This window comes from Barbatula barbatula (genome assembly GCF_947034865.1).
Source record: "Barbatula barbatula genome assembly, chromosome: 3".
NCBI lineage: Eukaryota > Metazoa > Chordata > Actinopteri > Cypriniformes > Nemacheilidae > Barbatula > Barbatula barbatula.
In genome coordinates this window covers 20160430-20180214 of record NC_136764.1, presented here as the reverse complement: position 1 = coordinate 20180214, position 19785 = coordinate 20160430, and the positions used below count along the sequence as shown (strand labels likewise).

The window sequence follows — 19785 nt, the reverse complement described above, 5'->3', positions numbered from 1 at the left end:
AGCTAAATGCAGACTCTCCTTGCTTAGAGAGAACCCTTGGTATTTCTAGCTGATGCGATCCTAATGACCTGAGTGTTCTTTTGGGTCTGTATTCAATGAGCATATCTGCAATGTATTGAGGTCCTAGGCCATTGAACGATTTATATACCAGTAGTAAAACTTTAAAATCTATCCTATATGTAACTGGTAGCCAGTGTAAAGACCTGAGGACTGGTGTGATATGATCATATTTTCTGGTTCTGCTCAGAATCCTTGCCGCAGCGTTCTGTATGAGCTGCATCTGTCTTATGGTCTTTTTGGGAAGGCCAGTAAGGAGCCCATTACAATAATCCACCCTGCTGGTGATGAAAGCATGCACTAGTTTCTCTAAGTCTTGACTAGAAACAAAGCATCTAATTCTTGCAATATTTTTCAGATGATAGTATGCTGATTTAGTTATTGCTTTGACATGACTACTGAAGCTAAGGTCTGACTCTAGAGACACACCGAGATTCCTGACTTGATTTTTTGTTGTTTGACCTTTAGAGTGAAGGTACGCGTTCACCTTGAGAACTTCATCTTTATTTCCAAACGCAATGACTTCAGTTTTGTCTTTGTTTAACTGAAGAAAGTTTTGGCACATCCAACTATTTATTTCATCAATGCATTTGAGCAAGGAGTCAATGGGGCTGTAATCGTTAGGCGATAGGGCTAAGTATATCTGTGTGTCGTCTGCATAGCTGTGGTAAGCAATTTGGTTATTTCTCATTATTTGGCTCATTGGGAGCATGTACAGGTTGAATAGGAGAGGCGCAAGAATTGAGCCTTGGGGGACTCCGCATGTCATGGATGTCCACTCAGACTTATGGTCACCTATACTCACATAATAACCTCTTGCTTCTAGGTATGACCTGAACCATTTTAGGACTATCCCAGAAAGCCCCACCCAGTTTTCCAGCCTGTCTATAAGTATGTTGTGATCGACCGTGTCAAATGCAGCACTGAGGTCGAGTAGGACCAGCACGGATAATTTGCCTGAATCAGTACTTAAGCGAATGTCGTTTACTATCTTAATGAGTGCTGTCTCTGTGCTGTGATGTGGGCGGAACCCAGATTGAAAATTGTCAAAGTATCCGTTTGAGCTTAAGAATTTGTTCAGCTGGTTGAAGACAACTTTTTCAATGATCTTACCTATGAAGGGAAGATTTGAGATCGGTCTATAGTTGTTTAATATGGTCTTATCCAGATTGCTCTTTTTCAGGAGGGGTTTGACAACAGCAGTTTTCAGGGAGTTTGGGAAACTTCCAGAGAGAAGTGAGGCATTTACCACATCTAGGAGATCTGCTTCTAAACAGTTTAACACACTTTTGAAAAAAGATGTGGGAAGTGCGTCAAGGGCGCAGGTTGATGTTTTAAGGTGTTGAACGGTTTCTTCCAAATTTTTGCCATCAATTTCTTCAAAATCAGACATTGTAACTACTTTCTCAGGTTGTGGTGTGATCTGCCTGACCCCAGCGCTACTCAAGGATGTGCTGATCACCTTTCTAATATTATTGATTTTATCAGAGAAGAAAGAAGCAAACTCACTGCACTTGCTGTCTGAGAGCATTTCACTGGGAATCTGGCTTGGGGGGTTTGTCAGTCTGTCTACAGTAGCGAAAAGAGTCCGGGTGTTGTTTAAGTTGCTATTTATAATATTTGAGAAGAAAGTCTGCCTAGCTTTGCCTAGTTCCATATTGAAAGCATGGATGGTGTCTTTGTAGATGTTATAATGGACTACAAGTTTTGTCTTCCGCCACAAGCGCTCTGCTTTTCTGCATTGTCTTTTCATATTTTGCACCGCTGTTGAGTTTCTCCAAGGTGCTTTTTGTCTACCACTCTTTGTCAAGGTGCTTTTTGTCAAGCCTCTAATTTTAACTTCTGGACCAAGCAGAAGTGAAATCAGACAGATTACAACACAAGGGACCTCAAGACATGTTGATAAAGATTCTCATTTTGCAAAGTATTTGTAAATTATGGCAACATTTGTTGAATTGCCCTTAAGTTAAGTTAACTTTGGTTTTTACACACACACGCAAAAAAAGAGTAACAAATTCAGACACATTAACGTTAATAAGAATTTAATTTTAACGGTGCTACAAATAGGTTTATTTTATTTCTTCATTTTTTTCTTTTGATTTTGGGGTTAAATGTGATCTAGAATGCTACCATAAGATAATATCCCAATTTTTCAATCACACTCACCAAGCCACAGTGGCAGGCCCTGGGGGTTGAAGAGCAGACTCTCTCCGTCTCTCTGGTAGGCTGGAGACATATAGAAGTCACTGCTGATGATTCTTTGCAAATGACTGTCCTGCCAGTGCAGGTCACAAGCTTCCATGGCTCTCGTGAACACTGTTCTTCTAGGCCGGGCCATTGAGTCTGCAGAGAGTTGAACAAAAACAGTTATTAGACCATTAGACATTGAAAGTAAGTGAGGAAGAAGAAAACATCAGGTTTGTATCAGTAGAACCGAAACTAACCCTGAGCCAGGTTGCTCTGTGGCAGGGCATTGGTGATGTTGGGCAGCTCGCTGCCGTAATTGCCATCCTCTAGAGGGCAGATGTCCATGTCTCCCCACTTCTTCAGCTGTCTCAGCCAGGCGTTCTTCTCTTCGCTCTTACAGTGTGGGTTCAGCACAATACACACCCACAGCGCACCTGCAAATTTACAGCACCCAGAGGTCTTTAGAACTGAAGTGTGCATTTTAAAAGGAGGCGGAAACAGGTGATATCATGACTATTAAAGAGATAAACAGGGTGATTTTAAGAATTTTGAGATGCCTCTTTTTCAAGTTTTAGAAACTTTTCAAACCATTGAGTCCTAGAAGATGTAGGTTGATTTGTAAAAGGGAAAAATTGATGCATTTAAATGCAAGACATTCTAGCGCATCAATGTCAAAGATTGGCGCCGAGCAGTGCATCAAATTTGGCAGGTGTAGGGTAGCCTGGTGGGCTTGTGTAACTGGCAGGGTTGCATTGCCTTTTTTGTATCTTGGTAACAGATGGCAAGCCTGCATCTTTTTCCATTGCTGTCATATACACCACCACTGATTGGCTGAATTGCTGAGTTCCAGCCAATCATCATGACTGTCAACTTCAATTCTGATCTGTCTGCACATTTGTTTTGGTGCACTGGTCAGAGTAGTGAGCCAAGAAGCCTCCTCTCAAGAAATCAGAGCGTTCGGTCATCCCAAAAGGGATTAATTGTTTACAGCTACAACCATTTGTGAGAAAGAGGGAGGTGAGGCAGCAACACCAGCAGCAAAGTCCTGCTCAAATGAGCCTCTTCAGGATGTACTCCCATCAACCTCTTTAAATGGCCCAATCAATAGGAGGCTGCTTTAAAAAGCTCATTGATCCTGGCCCTTTCATACCATCCCAATAGACGTGAGTGGCCAGTCTTCTGCATGCACCCCGATCCACTCCTGCCCGAACTGTTGGGGGTCAAGACGCTACACAGACAGATGTGCTTAAGGCTAGCGATATTGAATCAAAGAGCAGCAGAGTAAGTACTAATGATTAAGGTTCAATTCTTTCTAACCGTAAAAGAGTGATTAGGATGCATGTCAAAATTCAGATGACATGGGAGAAGTGGAACTTTGGGATAATTGTATAAGCGGATGTAGAATATAAACTATATTTTTTTCGATATCGGTTTGTTCAAACCCTAAACACACATAACTTAGGTAAATTTCATTAAGCAGAACTCACCCAACTCGTCCCATAGTTGTCGGCATTTATCGGTCATGCCTGTGCCCTGCTGTCGCCATAGTGACAGTCGTGGATCAGCCATAAACTGCTCTGTGATAAGTGTGAGCATCCGTGCCCCATTGGAATCTCGCATCCGCAGCATCTCCCTCACCTGTGCACAAACACACGCAAATCTCACTTTGAACTGACGTGCAATAAACAGAAGTAATGCACATACAACTTTCAGAATGATCACAATGTATATACAAAAATGATCCTTTTAATAAAAAAGCAGAGCAAATTAGTATGTAAAACATCTTGTATAGGAGAAATAGCGTTAGTGTTTAGCTGAAGCTATTGCTTTCAGCTAAAAATTAAAATGTATTAAAAGGACACTGGACTCAACAGTATAAAAGACTGTATAATAGTCATATCATATCTACAGATATAAGACAGCAAAAGCAATGAACTGCAGCGGCTATTGAAAATAAGAGTCAACTTGACATTTAATTAAAATACATTGATTTAAATGGGCCTCACAGGATTTCATGGACGCATAATTCACCATAATGGCACAGAGCATCACACTTGCACACAGAGATAACGTCTCACCTTGGCAAACATGGAGTTTAGCTGCTTGCCTGAGCCATAGTATCCTCCCTGAGAGAGAAACTGCTTGACCTGTTCCCTCACTTGCTCCTCATCCAGGTGCCAGCAGTTCTCATCATCAATACTGGCCCCTGCCGTGGGATCAGGGGCTCCTGAGAGAAAAATACATCTGGTTACTTTAAATACTTGTAGAAATAACATATATCATTCAACAGTGGAAGCATGAGACAGGCTTTTACAACTTACAAATAGAATAATAACAGGAATGAAAAAGAGGCTTATATGCTTTCTTAACATACTGAAAACTAGAACTGCCTGAGCCAGTTTACATTAAAACCACAAAGAAAAGCAATAATATCACTTCCTGTTTGTAGAAATTGAATGCTCATATTTCTTGATCAAAATAAACTGATAATAACAACACTGAATAGAGGCGAGTCAAATCACAGCTATCAAGGCTTGATTCTTGAAAGATTGCGTTCCGCCGCCGAGCTACGGTGAGAATAATTTTGCTTTTCAATAAGCGCTGCACAATGATTTGCAAAAAAAGGGAAATAAAGGGAAGAAAAGCAGAATGCATTAGAGGCAATCACTTTATCTGAGGCAGGTCTTACTGTATTTCCAATATGTCAATGCACTTTAGGTTTATAGCCCCCTTTTCCAGAACAAAACACATCAGCACATTTGGCTCTATTGAATTCCACTTAAAGACACCGTGAACCAGCTTTATATACAGCTGATCTGTCTGTTGGTCCCCTCCGGTTAACCCTACGGGTATTAAACGTATATAAATGCTATATATGGAAGCGGAACATTGAATTCTGCATTGCTTGCACGTCTCCCCTGTCCTTGGCATGTGTTATATGATAAGAGGATCCATCTTGAGGTGGAGATTAGCTTTTAAAAGGCTTGGATGGATTTACGGGAGCAATAATAACTTATAAACTGTAAATTATCAGCAAAATGTGACATTGACATTACAGAAGTATCTCAATAAACAAGATATCTATGGAACCAGTTGCTTGCTCAATGTAAAATAGGAAGTAAAAAGGATCACACTAAAATAAGCAAATACTCCAAACCAGACTGAGGAAGAAAAGCCTACACACCATTGTACAATGCATAATTATAAATGATTAGCATAATGGTTTTATAATAGCTGCAGTGGGTCTGGTGAGGGTCTTATGATCTTTAAACAGAGGGTGCTGTGTGTCCTTATAAGAAGGACTTGAGTGTAGGTGTGCGGTTGACGTTTGATCTGCCCCACAGTCCCACATCTTGGCAGGTTAACACATTCAGCACATTCCAGAATCTAAATGTAGCCACTGATTAAACATTGATAAGGGGCTTTTGCCTGACCCCTTCAGTCCTATTCAAAACAAGGTCAGGGGCTAAGAGGATGGACTTCCTTGTTTTGGGGCTCCTTGGATAGATCAGAAAGAGATGGGTGGAGTTACTATGGCAGGAAGTAGAAAAAGATCTAATGATCTAAACTACCTGCCCTCATCGTCTTTAAACTCTTAACAAAATAGTTTACCCGCCCAAAACAAGATAACTAGGGCTGTCAAAATGAATGCGTTAACGTGAGATGATTAATTTCTGGAATTAACGCTGATCTTTTTTTTAACGCATTGCCGCCATGTTTTAACCCACAATTAAAACCCTGCCGTGTTTATTCCTCGTCGTGTAAACAGCATGGCTGACACAAGGGAGATGGAGGTGTCCGAAGAACCCGTTGGCCCACTGGATGGACACTTTCAGTATAAAAAACCCAAAGATGGAACAGTAATCAAACATGTTGTGGTTTGCTCACACTGCAGGAAGGACTTAAGTATCATCTTAACACCAAGCATTCATTTGTTGGGGGTTCAACTTCAGGTATTAGTCTTGGCATGCATCAGACAAACCTCACCGAATGCAGGGCATTAAGTAAGTCTATATCGGAGAAGCTGACAGACACAATTGCCAGACAGATAGCCAAGTACTGTAGACCGATTAATATTGTCGAGGACACGGGCCTCGCAGAAGTTTTGAAAGTGGCAACTTTAGACACATTCTACAAGCCACCGTCGAGAGGCACAGTGATGAAAAAGATGATGCTACATGACGCTAAAAAGAAAACGAAGGAAGAGGATTTGGTTTCAGCAGAATATGTTGCTATGAGAGGAGACCACTGGACCTCCGTGATTAACAACAATTATAGAGAATGTAATGTAATATACGCTTCTTGTCATTTATCTTTCTGTTCTGAAAACAGTACACAGAAAATGTGAATTTTCCAGTCACATTTAGGATTGTGATTAATCTAAATTAATTCAAGAAACCTTGTGAAAAATAAGATGAAAAAATTTTATCGTTTTACAGCCCTAAAGGTAACCATATCATTTACAAAAAACTGTTTGTACGGCTCTCACCGTGTACTTGATTGATCTCAGAGTTGGAGGACAGGATCTCGTCAGCCAGTTTTTGGGCGGTGGGCAGCACTTCCGTGTGGTGGGCCGTGATAAGATACTGCACCAGCTTCTGCAGCTGGTCTCTGTTCATCTGGAAGAGTGTCTCTGAGATGGGTAGCCGCAGTTTGACTTGTTCAGGTTTGCGAATGCGGTATAAGGACAGTGCCACCACGTGTGCGCAATAGAAGATGTCGCGGTTGCCACAGCCGCATGTTACTGAGGTGATCTTACAACGGTCGAAGCTGATGGCCACCTTGTGCGTGGTCTCCGGCTCAGATTGCGTGGCCGGCTCTGTGACTGTGCCGCTGAGGTGAAAACCTGGAGAGGATGAGAGAAGAAAAAAGTTTTTATTAACAGTGACTGGCACTAAAATCTTTCATTGCATTTTTTTGAACACGTAGGTAGTAAGCCATGGGTGGTAACCAGAACCTGGTAACCTGCTAAACGTGAAACTAGGATGCTACCAAACCCTAATCTGATTGTTTGAGTGTGCAAGATAATAGTTTGGTAACTCGTGGTTACCAAACCGCAAGACAGTTGATAGGTTTAATATATAGCCATAGGAAGATGTTATCCAATTGCAGAGGATAATCTATCTTTAAGTTACAGTATATTAAAAATTTACCTCTAGGAGACAGGCCATTACAGCTCTTCAAATGTCCCCCAAAAATAAATATGTAAAAATTTTCCCAAAGTTACAAAAATACTTCTCTGAATCATTGTTTTCAGAGACACAATATGATTACTGTTGATTTCATGCACAAAGAGAGACTGGAATTCAAGACAAATTCTAGGCAATGTTTCAGTAAAAGCCTCTGCAACACATCCCCTAAACATGGAGATCAATGCCCACTGAAACAAAGCTTCATTATAGACTTCAAGGATCAAGAAATACCATATGCACATCTTTGTTGCCAATAGGAAGGCTTGCTCTTCACTTGTGCCGTTAAATTATTAATCATATAAGCCAATGGAAGGGGGCTGGGAGATTAGAATGACTGTATCACTCTTAACCATTGCAACAGAGACTCATCACAACACAGAGGAATGACATTACATAAGCACACAAAAAAAAGAGAACATTTCAATCTCAAATCACCAGTGAAAGAGCAATAATTCCAAGCAGCTTGCAGTCAACAACAGACATGAATCTAGAAACAGGCTGTCTACTGAAACGGGCAGGGCAAGGATTTGGTTACCAGCCCTTATGGCCCAGAAATGTGTCCAGCTAATGACTAAAGCTCTGTGTGACCAGAACATACCATGCCAGAGCTAAAAGGTGTCCACAATGAGCCCCAATATATATACATGCAGACAGACAGACAACCGCACACATCACAATTCATTCTAGGGTTCGACTGGTGCTACAGGGGTGCCTAATAAGCATGAGCAAAGCCGGCTGTTCCCTTGCCAAATCCCACAAAAGGCTTTTCCAGACGAGTTCTTCTGAGAAGTCGGCCCCCTCCTCAGCCAGAGATTTTGCAGAAAAGAAATCCGACGTCCAATTTACTGCCAAAGCCTTTCAGGCACAGCCAACACAACAGAGCCATCTGATTAAGGGGAGTTTATGGTGATGTCTGTTTTCATTTTGATAAAAGACAGAAAAAGGAGAGGGAGTGCCCCTATGTGTTGCAAATTACTTCTGGCACAATGCGAAGTTCAAAGCGAATTTGGTTAGAGAGACAAAGATTCACGGCAGTGTGTAAGAATAGAAAGTGCATTGTAAGAAAGTGCATTGATGAGGCTCAATTTTCTTTAAAGAGCTACAGCAAAAGCTAGCAAGCTGTGCTTCACGGTAATGAACAGACATTATTTTACAGACATCAGAGCATATTATAAGAAAGACTCTGCTTGCAAACAGTGAGCGAGGAAGGGTTACAGCCTGTTTTGAGTCTGAACACAAGCGTTTGGGCCAATGCACGTTTGCAAGGCAAACAAAGCATAATCTTGCCTACCACAATGTATGCAAAGAGCAAAATGTTTTACATTTCAAAAATTCCTCGGGCGATGATGGCAAAACTTTCCATTATCTGATCAAGCATTATCTCGAACTGGAAAACAACAGTTGAGACTAAACATGCATGAATACGAACCCCATACTGTGCTGGCTAACACCATCCATTTTGCTTGACCTTTAGAAACGACTGGGACGCATTTGTTTCATGAAGGACATGCATCCCACCCGGTATCAAATGCAACTGACAGTTGTTGGCTGATAGAAGTAGATCTCTGTGCTGTACATCTCCCAGTCACATCACTATCCTGTGATGTTTGAGTCCACTACTCCCATGTGTCACCCGTTATCAGATCCGCAATTATTTTATCGGTTCTTGCAGAGAGATCACTTAGGACAAGAAAAAAGGCAAATATATGCATTCACTTAATTTCCTATTATTTGTACCCCACCATATCAATTAGTAACTTTACACGCAGAGTTCAATCTCAAATATGAGCAAGCCTGCAAATTTCTACACAACGGTATCTATGACGCGTGTGCTTGTCGTTGGGTTATAGAGGAGCAGATGAGCCCATAGGCTCATATGACAGGGGTTCCATTGGAGAGGGCATGCATCTGCTCCTGATGGACATGAAGAGCCCTCCTTGTCTTTTTATTCCCTGTCTCTCATCTCTCTCCCCCACCCTTTCTACAAGGCCTTTTGTTGCTCAGACGTAGCACTGAATGCTGCACCATCATCCTCTCCACGACTGCTCTTTTCAGGCTAACCTCCATCTATGCTCTCACCATGATCGTACCCTTCCCCCCTTCTGATCGTTTACTACCTGGATGAGAGCAGTCAAAGCTGAGGGGATAAAGAGCGATGAACTGTGCTGGGAAATGGAGCTAGGATGGATGTCATAAGCAGATGGAGTGTTGGTCAGTCACAATGACCTGTGCAACATCATCTATAAGAAAGCGGTAATTAATATCTCTCATTGTAGACTAACACAAACCATCTCGTTCACATGTGTGGTTGCATCGTTCCTGAGAGGCCTGTTAAACTGGATTGTTGAATGTACACAAGGTTTGGGCCGGAAAAGATAAGAGTAGTGTTTAATGTGTACTGTAGAATGAGAGCAAAGAAAACTAGGTGAGTCTTTGTGGCACAAACACATGTTGAGCTATTGGTGACAGAAGTAACTAGAACGCCAAACCAAACTCCAACGGCAGTGAAAACAGATGTGCTTCCTTTTAAATACACACACAAGATGCAAACAAAGTATATTTATATACCCTACAGGAAAATATATATTTATGTACATAAAATGATCGGTTAACAAAACGCAAAAACAAAATTTATATCCTGGGCTTTGCTAAAATGAATAAGAGTTTCTGAGCGGCGCTCTGTTTTAATAAGGTGCCCCTTGGGAAAAGATGGGGGCTTACATGTCACCATCCATATAACATGAGAGGTTTTTCTCTCAGGATACAACCCCCTAAGCTCCCAGGTTGACTCTTATCTCTGCGCCAAGTTTTGCGGCTAGCTTAGCATCATCGCGACACAACAGTGTCACCCATCCACATTGCGATCCTCTGTGTATTTGTAACCGTCATTATTAATCCGCTGGCGATGCCTGCTAATGCACGCTCATCCACCCTGGGCTTTCAAAGTCAGTTTAGCCACTGAGCTCCAGTGGCCATCTGTTGGGGAGGGAGGCGTAAGGGGAGCTCACACCACTGCATACAGCAATGGCCACTGATCGGGGAACCGGAGATGGGGAGAACCGAGAAGAGGAGTCCCCCTATTCATTCATTTACTTGTAGCCTCACTATATCTGTGCCATCTGCCATTCCCTCGGACACAGCCACTCGAGAGCTTTTCAGCCAATGGCTGCAAAGTCCCTACACACTCTTAAACCATTAACCTCTAATCAGTCGTGGAGGCCAAACCAGGTCCTTTATGGCAGGCACTGGGCCAATGCTGCATGCACAAGAGCTTCCCACCCCTCCCCACCTTTCTATATTCCATCTGTTCCAGCAGCAATATGGTTAACACAGCATCAGCATCCCCACTCCCCCACCCATATATCTCCACACAACAGACTTGCATATGCACGGGCACACACATTGAGCTGTGCACTGGGGGCTTCTATCGGATCTGATAAAAGCTTGATTGATTCATTTGTGATGTCCCTCAAACACCATCCCCAGACCCTGGGCTTGAGTCATTTGTCACGATCACAAGTAATTGATTTCTGACCAACCGAATTGTGAACCTCAAGAAAAGGAGGCTCGCAGGGCTCAATCAGCCTCCCTTTCAGCAGGCCACCCTGAGCAGCGGGTCTGACTTCCATGGAAATCTCAGATAACGTCAGGGAGCACACAGCATCCATTAGCTTGAACCGTGTGCATTGTGCATAAAGTGAAGGGGGAAATTAAAGCTGGGCTAATCATACAGCGCCGGGGAGTTCAAAACCAACAATTTAGCATCTGATTCAAGCTAGCCCTGGCTGAAGAGCCTTTATTCTCTGATAATTTGTCCGGCGAAGACTAAAAACAAGCTACAGAGGCGGATGAATTTGAAGGCGTACGGGCAAAGAGGAGGAGATGAATCGCACTTTTGGACAGGCCGTAAGCACAACCAGATGTCCTGCTTGAGATAAAAGCAGATGCACTTGAAGTGAAACAGTGCAGTGTGGAAAGAGGGGCGGGGGGATATCCTTTCATTGTTATTTCTGTTCAAGGTTTTCTTCTATTACGTCTATAAAGCGAGTTGAATAAGCATAGGTTTCCTTTCCACTGCTTTTTCCAAGACAGTGTGATGTACTGTACATAGAACTGAAAATTTTAATACTAGAACTGTCCCTCCATTGCAGAAGTTGCAGGAGAAAAAAACGAATATCCCTTCGAATATGCAACAGAAATTAATGTCTTTTACGTTCTCATTTCCCTGATTTACTGCCAAGGAAGAATAGGCAAAACACGATATATAACAAGTGTGCTCTATAAATAAAGCAGACCTTCATCTCACAGGCAGTACCAAAGCACATGCAGAGATCATTGTGTATTGTTTTGTGGCTATGGCTGGATGTGGGCAGTCTGCGTGTATAAGACAATCTGACAGAGAAAAAAGGTCACTGGCCTGTTCGCTCCAAAATCACTGATGGATTGTCCATGAACAGCCAACCACCATGAGCCACCATGCATCAGCATGCGTCCTCCGAGCACCCGTCCAGTGTGGATGTCTTGGCCTTTTACTGCTCATTTCCCTAAATGTAGACTCGATTCTGTTTATTATGCGAATGTGTACAAACCATCTGCTTGCCTGCAATTGACAAGCAGCAATGTGCCGGACACAATAGCTCTTTTGATAAGCTCTCACAACAGAAGCATAGCCTAGACTGATAGATAATGCTTTAAGAAGCTAAAATCTTTTGAGTCATCATCCGAAACAAAAAATCCAAACCAATATGAAAGAAGGAAATAAAATGACTGGATGACTGGTGTATGCCCTAAAAAGTAAAACCCTATGATGACAGAACGCCATCTCTAACCGTTTTTCCTACAAGAAGGTATGACTTCAGTTTGCCTCGCAGCTGTAAAACCAGTATCAGATAAAAGATGGAAAAAAGCTTCTGAGGACCAATGGGCTTACATATGTTGTGCGCTTTGTGTTTACATCTACAAGGTTGGAAAATGTCAATATGTACTCTGGGCTTGTCCCAGCAGTGTTACCTCTGCCTTCCAAACTATGCACCCTCTCTCTCTTGCTTTCATATAAAAAGGCCTTAATCATAACACATCAACTTTGCTGTGTTCAGTAATCTACAGTTCATCCTATAATTAAAATTGCCATGATTTACCAACCCTCACATCATTCCATCAATGACAAAACTTTTTGCTTCAGCAAACAATTTTTTAATAAGTGCCATAACACCCCATCAAGCCAGCCCCTCCTTGTTTTCCCTACAGAAAATGCTCATCAAAGCAAGCTAAGCATATGGAAAAGAACAAAAATAAGGGAGGGGAGCACAAACACAAAAGAGTCATTCCCAACAAGCCCTTCCAGCTTAGCTTTTGCATGCATTACGGCGATGATACCCTGAAGGTGTGCACGGCTAAGGAATCAGCTGAGACAGCAATGGCAGCATCTCTAATTACAAATGCTCCTCCTCTGACTATCCCCCCTCCAAAGTTTTCATTGTCTGCGGTGTCCCTCCCTCAGTTTCTCTCAGGAGTGTCTTTTGAGCTGGCATGCACCCGTTAGCCCTGCGCTGTGTTTGCCTCAGCACTCTTAATCTGGCCCTGACCTGCTTTATTCCCGCTGCACCGGCTGCCCACTGGGCCTCTGATTCACAGGCCCCTTTTGTTGTTGACAGGTTTGTCTAGGCCTCGGGCTGGGGCCTGGCCTGCCATTGTTGCCCACAAAGAGCCGTCAGCGGTTAGCAGGCGTCAGCTTGGAAGCAGGGCCCTGTGCGACCGCCACTGCTGGGAGATCGGCGGCCCAGACTGAGAGGAGAGCAGAACCGAACAGATAGAAGGAATGCCGAGTAGCGACGCTGGTGCCAATGCCAACTCAAGCACTCTGAAACCTAAACCAGGAGGCCTGGTGGGAGAAAGTGTTTGCTCAAAGTAAGACTATTGCACAGAACGGTTGCCTTCGGTTAAGTTTGTTGAAAACTGATAAGGTTAAAAGTAGCATAGTGACAGACTGATCACATTTAACGGAGCACATCAGATTATTATTTTAGATAAAAAATAAAACATTGTTTGACCATTGGCTAAATTAAAGTGAAGCATTTTGCATTGTGAAAACCCAAAACATATGGTAAAAATGTGTAAAACTGTATATTTCACACAGAGCTGTTTAAAGCTTGTGCACGCATACAGACTAATAGTAAATGCTCTGTTAAAAACACAATGCACTTTAGCTGGTCTCTGTGTACAAAGAAGAGGCTATTGCCAGACATCCATTCATTAAAACAGCCCTGAAGCTCTCAAAAGAGCAGCTCACCAATAGCAATATCTCTATGGCAAGCCAGGAGGGACAAAAACGACCGGTTCGATAAAGTAGAATAAGATCCATGTTGCCAGTGCAATATGAGCAATGCAAGCATTTAAAACATCTATGCACAAAGACGACAGTTTGGAAAAAGCTTTGTGTGGAGAATTTGATCAATCTAAAGGCTGCAATGATTTAGATGCAGTTTCTTGCACTAATGCACACTAGCAAGTGCACTGCTAAACTCAATAACCTTCCATTTTCTCCAAACCTTTGACAAATCACAATTGCACCTCATTCAGGGTTTATGAAGCTGGAACCACTTCAAGGGTCTGGACACAGAAACAAGTGATTTAAAAAAGCCTCTGGCTGCCTCTAGCCAGAACATCAGAGTAGCTTTTGGGCTGTTAGGATCTGTCCTACAATGGCAGCTTGATTACAAAGTATGGCTCCTTTTCGAGAGTGTCAAAAAGGAAAAAGGCCATCTGAAAGGCACTTAAACACAAATTATGTAGATTTAAGCACAGCTTTTAGTAAGACAGCTGCATGAATATTCATAAATCGCCCTCTGTCCCTGTTGGAGAGGGCAACTAAAGGAAGGTCTCTGTGAGAAAGCTGGCCGAAGTAGTACTTGTGCACTCTCAAGAAGTTGGCCAAACTTTGCAGACGTGTCCTGCTGTTTAAAGTAGAATGGCAAATGTCAGACAGCATGAACACGTTTCAGTATATCTAAGCACTTAGATCGTTTAGTTAGACTGTTTTAGTTTTAAGCAGCAGTATCTACATGTAAAGGCAACAATTACACTAACACAATACAGGGTTTCCTAACTCACTCCTTGGCCAAGGTCGTTGCCATCGCATACTGTAGCTACTTGGGCCAGTGACAAAACATTGTGTGAAGGGCTGAATGCAGAGCGTCATAAAACAAAGGGCCCTAGTCGTGCCAGCTGGATCCTTCGAAACTTGGCACCACTGCGGCTGGCTCATACCACCATGGGCAAGCTGGAAAAACCCACCTCACCAGGTAGAGGCAAAGCCTCTGGAAGCCCTACACATCCATCAACTCCAGAGCAGAGAGCCACAAGTACGGTTTAGAGGACGAAAAAACCCTCTCGCTCATTCAAATGTGAATGTGAAGGATAAACAGGATAGAGACATCTGGCACCTTTCTCTGGCCTGCTTCAGTAGAACTCCGGTGGAAAGTGAAGTATGTTTTTTTTCACTGCCGAGATTAGAGGACTCAGCAGGGCCTGGCAGGCCTGTAGAAGAACCGCGGGTGCACTAGCAACAACAAACACAAAACATACACCCCTAACCAAAGCATACTGGCCCCTTCCCTTGACCGCCATGGGGGAGACTGGAATTTTATACACCCCACTCAAAAATGCCTCCAGGGCTGGTCTTTGGGGTTTCCTCTTACATTACTCACACCCCACTATCAACTTGCACTAGCAGACGAGTGCTGAAAGAAGCAGATACAGCCTGCATTTTTTTTTACGCTAGAGTAAGATTTAATCATTTTAAAAGCTTATGCAAAAGTAATTCCTTAGATGTTCTAGCACTTGTGAAACAAAAAAAACACTTGAGGTAAGCTGAGGAGATCTTGCCCAACCAGAGGATCTGTTCAGACAGATCTCCAATAGAGGACGGGTAAAAGCTTTATGAAATGGAAACCCGGAAAGACATCCTAGCAGATTAAATGTCCACCTTTTCTCAAAATAACTGCTTTCCGGATGTGTGTTCTAAGCTGACTAAAGAGGAATAGAAAAATCAACAACACAATAACATGAAAGAGAAGTAGGGGGGGTGCTAGTTTTATCGACTTCTTTCATATTGTGTGGGGTTCAAGCTGATGTGTTGAAATAGAGGCAGCAGTGTTTCTCATCAATCCAGCAGCGCAGCAGATAGAAATATGGTTCCTGAGTCAGCAGGAGGCATCTGCCAAAACCCAGCGGAATCAGGCAGGGGGTGAGGGGTGGCACGACACCCCATCCAGGGCCACGCGCCAAACATAATGACCCACACACAACTGGCAAAGCACTGGGCGGCAACAAGAGGGTTTAAGTGTGCGAATGTGTGTGCAGAGAAGGAGGGGTATCTAATGGAATGCATTACTTGAATTCCATGGGCATGCTCCCTCCTTTACCACAGCCACAAAAACGGAGTGTGTGGACTTCACAGAGCTGGAGAGACAGAGGGGAGGAGGGAGGTAGGAAGACATCAATGGAGAAAACCGGGCACAGTGCCAAACTCCACTATAACAATAGAGGAGGGAGAGGGGAAAAGTGTGGGATGAAGTGCAGGGACCCGAGAGAGGAGATGTAGGAACCAAGCCTTAAGTCTTTTCCAAAGGTGAAGGCAATTCTATTATCAGAGAGCGGTTAGAGGTCCAAGCGGTTAGAGATTCTTCAGAGGACAGGCTACGGTACCTCGCATCAAATATAAAAGAGGTAATAGAGAAAAAAGAAGGATAACGTTGTAGATGAGGTTACTAGATTCTAATAATGTTAATAACATAAGCATATACTCTCTCTTATAAGAAATACTATGTTTAATGTAACACATTTTAAAATCTTTTTTCATCCTTTAACCATACACACACCCAGACTTCAACAGGAAAAGTTTGCAACTGCAGATATTTGACTATCCTTTGCCTGAATACTGAAAATATGACACCAGCATCAACAATTGAAACACCTCACCAAACCAGTACAACAAGCAGCGATAAAGCTGCCCTCTCCTAAATGCTAATCCAGGTGTACAAAATAAACCCATCCAAGCACTTTCCGGTGTAGCTGCAGAATAAGACAAAAATAGAGTGTTATAGATGATCCTGCCAAGCTGGTTACTGCAGACATGGCTGGAAGCAGAGGCTGAGAGCTAGCCTGAGGTTCCACCTTTCCCCTCGGAGCGGATGGGGTTTTATTTGGATGACCTCAGCAGTAAGTGGACAAGATTGCCACATGACCTGACAAAACAGGACAGGACCCAAATACTGCCAGACTGCCGCAGGGCTGAGGTAGACTGGGCCAGCAAGTAGGAAAATCAATCACATCTAAATGCTTAAACCGAGGTGTGTGATTATAAAATATATATTCTTTCCCCACATAAACCACTCCATTATTTTCATATACACCCAGAGCCCCATCTGTGCTGTAGCTAGGTTGTCCAGCACAGATCATTACTCTCTATCTCTCTCATATTATGTGAACAGCACATGAGTTATGACCATGACACTAGACTCTAGACCTATGGGTCATGTGCATGAATCTTCATTGGGATGCGGTTTTGTGCCCTTGAGAGGACTACACTAGGTGTCAATGTTTCAACTGTGGGATCTACAGAGTATTCTAGAGGTCTGTAAATGCTTGATAATGGTAATCAAATTCATTTGGTTTAAGCAGGCATAACTCTGCTCAGTTAAGACTAATCCTTTTAAATATGCATGCCCCAACAATAAAGGCAATGCACGACAAGCCAGTTTTGTGCTCTGAAGACAGCATAAAGTACTGAGAAAAAAAAATATGGGTTGGGGCAGGGCCTAGCTGGACTACAAACACTGAAACTGTCAATGTAGCGTGGTTCAATGTGTGTCTTTGCAGTTTAAGTGGGGGTCCTTATTTGAGCATCTCTTCCTTTAAAGTTGCCCTGGGGAAGAGGGAAGGTTTTAATCATCACACGAAGACAGATCCATCAGATATGCTAATCAGAGATCTTACCTGAACAAATACCCTCAAGAGCAGTCTCATCCATCCTAATTTGGGAGGGCTCTTTAATAATGCAAGGAAGGAGGCTTGGAAAATAAATATTATGGAGGAATGCGAGCGTGGGTTATCTAGCATAGATTGAGCAAAATTCAAGCAACATTTCTCAGTGAAGAGATTAAATAAATCTTAAGTATCTGAGGGCAGCAAAAGGCTAGCCACATACTTTTCTCATCTGAAAGTGCTTACACAATAGAAAAAGTTCATACAGGCTTTAACAGAAAGGAATACATAAGATGTCTTTTGAGGATATTTCTGAGATAAACAGAATTCCCTAAGGAACAGCTAGAATGACCTTTCTAAAGTTATCATTGGTAAACAGATGCCTACATCAAAGTGTGTTGCAGCAGTGGAGACACTGGAGTGTCACTTCTTTCTACCAACTTGAGTCGCAGCATCACCAAAATCAAAATATTCACAGTGTACAAATGCTCTGTACTGTAACGTCAAAGACATCAATATGCATGTTGACTCTCATACCAGTTATAACTTTCTTCTGGACATCACACTGAAATACATTACTCCACGACTAAGCAAACCACAAGCTTTGAAGTCCAACCAAAAGACAGTTTTGCACAAAGAGGCTTCTAGGTTTACAACTGGGAGAATTGAGGGGCAGCCGTCCATTGTGGTGATCTATTGACTTCAAAGCCAGGGTGTGTTTATGACACATGCACACACTATTTGAATTGGGCTGATCTCCGAGAGGCTGTGGCACTCGGGGGAGAGTGGGGAAACCCCTCATATTCCAGCCGTTGTGAACATTGCGATGTACAGCAGAAAGTGCATGAAAGGTGGAATGAGGCTAACATGGAATTAAATGTAACATGGTCCTCGCTAGAGGTCGACTGATTGATCGGCAGACAGATTAATCGGGCTGTTTTGGGGAATTTTTTAATGAATAGGCATCGGTCGATTGTGCCACAAATTAGGCCGATTAACAGGCAGGTTCATCTATGAGCAGCTAAGCGTTGTTGTGGAACACGCGATGCTGGCATAACACTGTGATGTCCCCCCCTGCCTGCTAACTTTTTAAAAACCTGATAACAACTGATCACAAGAAAACGGTAACACTTAAATTATGTGTATCCTTTGTTCTTAATCTGGCCTTAATCTAGTATATTTTGTTGATTAAATATTATGCTACTTGAGAATGTGAGTAACTTTTTGGAACTCTGTTGTTAGTGAGCCTTCAACCACATTAGGGTTCATGTATGCACGGGTACTAAAACCTGGTTATGAGCCCAGCAGTTAAATTATTACAGTTGTCCCCATTGTATAGCTAGATAAAATCTGACGTTATCAATACTGTTTCTGTACCGGATAATTTCTCTCCCTCTGAGGCTGTGAGATGGAGAAACTCACACTCTGAAGCCATGACAAAACTTCTGGCTAAAATGTGCAGGTTAACTTTCCTGCTTAACTGTGTCTGTGGGTCTGTTTATACTTGGTATTAAGATGCATTTTGGTAAATCTATCTATCAAATGGACGGAATAAGTGCACAATTTTTTTTTATAAATTAACGCGACCGGAGCAGATAAACATACAGAGAGAAACAGTAAAATTTTTGCTCTGAGCTGCCAGACACGCTGAACACTAGTGTGTGTTAGAAATCTGAAATGAAGAGAAAACATTCTGCTTGCTTGGTACGTTTTTCGTCATTAAACCAAACTTTTAAGTCCAAGTTAAGTTTAAATCCTGACTTGTTGTTTCCCCTCGTTTACGCATTATGTCCGTAGGCAGTCTTTTTTGGCTAATTAAACGCATTCGCCCACAAGAGCGTCTACTTTCCTGTCAGGCTTTCTACTGTACTATAAATATAAAAAAGCTAAATATAACAAAAACTGAGCTGTGAGCAGCAGGCTGTGTAATAACAATAATAAGAGAGATTTTTTATTTTTGTTTTCACTTAGATTATGACCGTTTGTCTAATGTGTCTGCCAACAAACGTAAACAAAAAGCATGCTTCGGAAAAGTTTGAGAAGGTGCTTAAAAGTTTGGGCAATGTATTATTACTATGTATTAGACTGCTATCCTGTGCCCTGCATCAAACACTTACTTATTCTTTCTAACTCAAGTGCACTGATTTGAACATAGAATATTTGTTTAAATTAAACATTTATTGAAGACTTGTCTATCACTTATCTAGATTTTATGAGGTGAAGGTGGAAAGAAGAAAATTGCCATAATATATCGGCCATAGGCTGGCCTGATTTAAAAAAAATCGGCCTTGGCCAGAGAATAACCCATATCGGTCGACCTCTAGTTCGAGCATGAATAAGTGATGTAACAACAAAGGCATTTTAG

General features: G+C 42.4%; 1 protein-coding gene across 1 annotated transcript in view; it reads right to left on the bottom strand.

Moving 5' to 3' along the window:
- The window catches only part of zswim5 (zinc finger, SWIM-type containing 5), a 41604-nt gene that overhangs the window by 7647 nt on the left and 14172 nt on the right, over positions 1-19785 (bottom strand). Inside the window, exons 2-6 of the mRNA XM_079452669.1 lie at positions 6734-7090; positions 4323-4471; positions 3732-3882; positions 2502-2678; positions 2224-2400 (exon numbers count right to left, since the gene is read on the bottom strand). Coding sequence (XP_079308795.1) covers positions 2224-2400; positions 2502-2678; positions 3732-3882; positions 4323-4471; positions 6734-7090 — 1011 coding nt within the window. The remainder of the gene's footprint in view (positions 1-2223; positions 2401-2501; positions 2679-3731; positions 3883-4322; positions 4472-6733; positions 7091-19785) is intronic.